The sequence below is a fragment of the Myotis brandtii genome, unplaced genomic scaffold (assembly GCF_000412655.1).
Source record: "Myotis brandtii unplaced genomic scaffold, ASM41265v1 scaffold187, whole genome shotgun sequence".
Classification (NCBI taxonomy): Eukaryota; Metazoa; Chordata; class Mammalia; order Chiroptera; family Vespertilionidae; genus Myotis; species Myotis brandtii.
In genome coordinates this window covers 5,979,553-5,980,367 of record NW_005356944.1, presented here as the reverse complement: position 1 = coordinate 5,980,367, position 815 = coordinate 5,979,553, and the positions used below count along the sequence as shown (strand labels likewise).

General features: G+C 66.0%; 1 protein-coding gene and 1 long non-coding RNA gene across 20 annotated transcripts in view; one reads left to right on the top strand and one right to left on the bottom strand.

Moving 5' to 3' along the window:
- Window positions 1-687, bottom strand: part of CD44 (CD44 molecule (Indian blood group)) — a 112,695-nt gene extending 112,008 nt beyond the window's left edge. For 2 of the 19 annotated variants that reach the window (XM_014538173.1, XM_014538181.1), the window contains exon 1: window positions 379-687. In XM_014538173.1, the coding sequence (XP_014393659.1) occupies window positions 379-454 (76 nt within the window). In that variant the 5' untranslated portion in view covers window positions 455-687. The remainder of the gene's footprint in view (window positions 1-378) is intronic. The other 17 variants (XM_014538178.1, XM_014538172.1, XM_014538183.1 and 14 more) reach the window with 14 other exon arrangements.
- Window positions 1-815, top strand: part of LOC106725789 — a 55,601-nt gene that overhangs the window by 22,525 nt on the left and 32,261 nt on the right. The window lies entirely within an intron of this gene.

Sequence of the window (815 nt, the reverse complement as noted above, 5' to 3'; positions counted from 1 at the left end):
CCACAGCCCGACAGCCCGGCCGGGCTCCAGCGCCTTTGGGACAGGAGCCTGTGAGCGCAGACACCCGCTGCGCGCATCCAGGAGTACAGTTACTTTCCGCCTGGTGCTCTGGCTCCGGCGACCTCGCCCAAAACTGCGCGCCCGCCGGCAGCCTGCCCGGCCAACTTTCTTCTCTCTTTTCCTGCCCACAAAGCGGTGCTTCCAACCAGCAAGCTCTCCGACAGCTTAGCGCAAATCCTAGCCCTCCTTTAACCAAATCCGAGCTGCAGCACCCCCTTTGGCTCCGGTCCCCAGGGTCAGCCCAGGCTGCGCGGCTGCCGGGTCAGTCCAGACCCCCTCCTGTCACTCCCTCCCGCCGCCCCGGCGGCAGGCACTCACCGATCTTACCGATCTGCGCCAGGCTCAGCTGCAAGAGGCAGAGTCCCCACACTGCGCACCACCCGAACTTGTTCATTGTGTCGGAGCGGAGCGGAGCGGACCGAGGAGAGCGAGCGAGCGGGGCTGGAGCGTCCCGGGGCGCTGGGCTGGGGAACAGTAGAGAACTGAGCAAGGACGGCGGCCCGGACCTGGCGGAGGCTGGGGTCTGGCTGGGCAATGAGGGCGCCTCGGAAGTTGGGCGCCGTTTTTATTTGAGGGTTGAAAGTGACCTAAGAGGGAGGGAGCGAGCGAAGGACACACCCAATCAAGGGGGCTGTGACTAAGCAGTCGGCAGAGGTTTGAAAACGTACCAGCCCTCCTCTGCGCCGGCCCCGGCGCCCTCGCCGTGAGCTAAGGAGATCGTCAATCGGGGTTTCCCGGGCGGGGGCCCAGGGCAG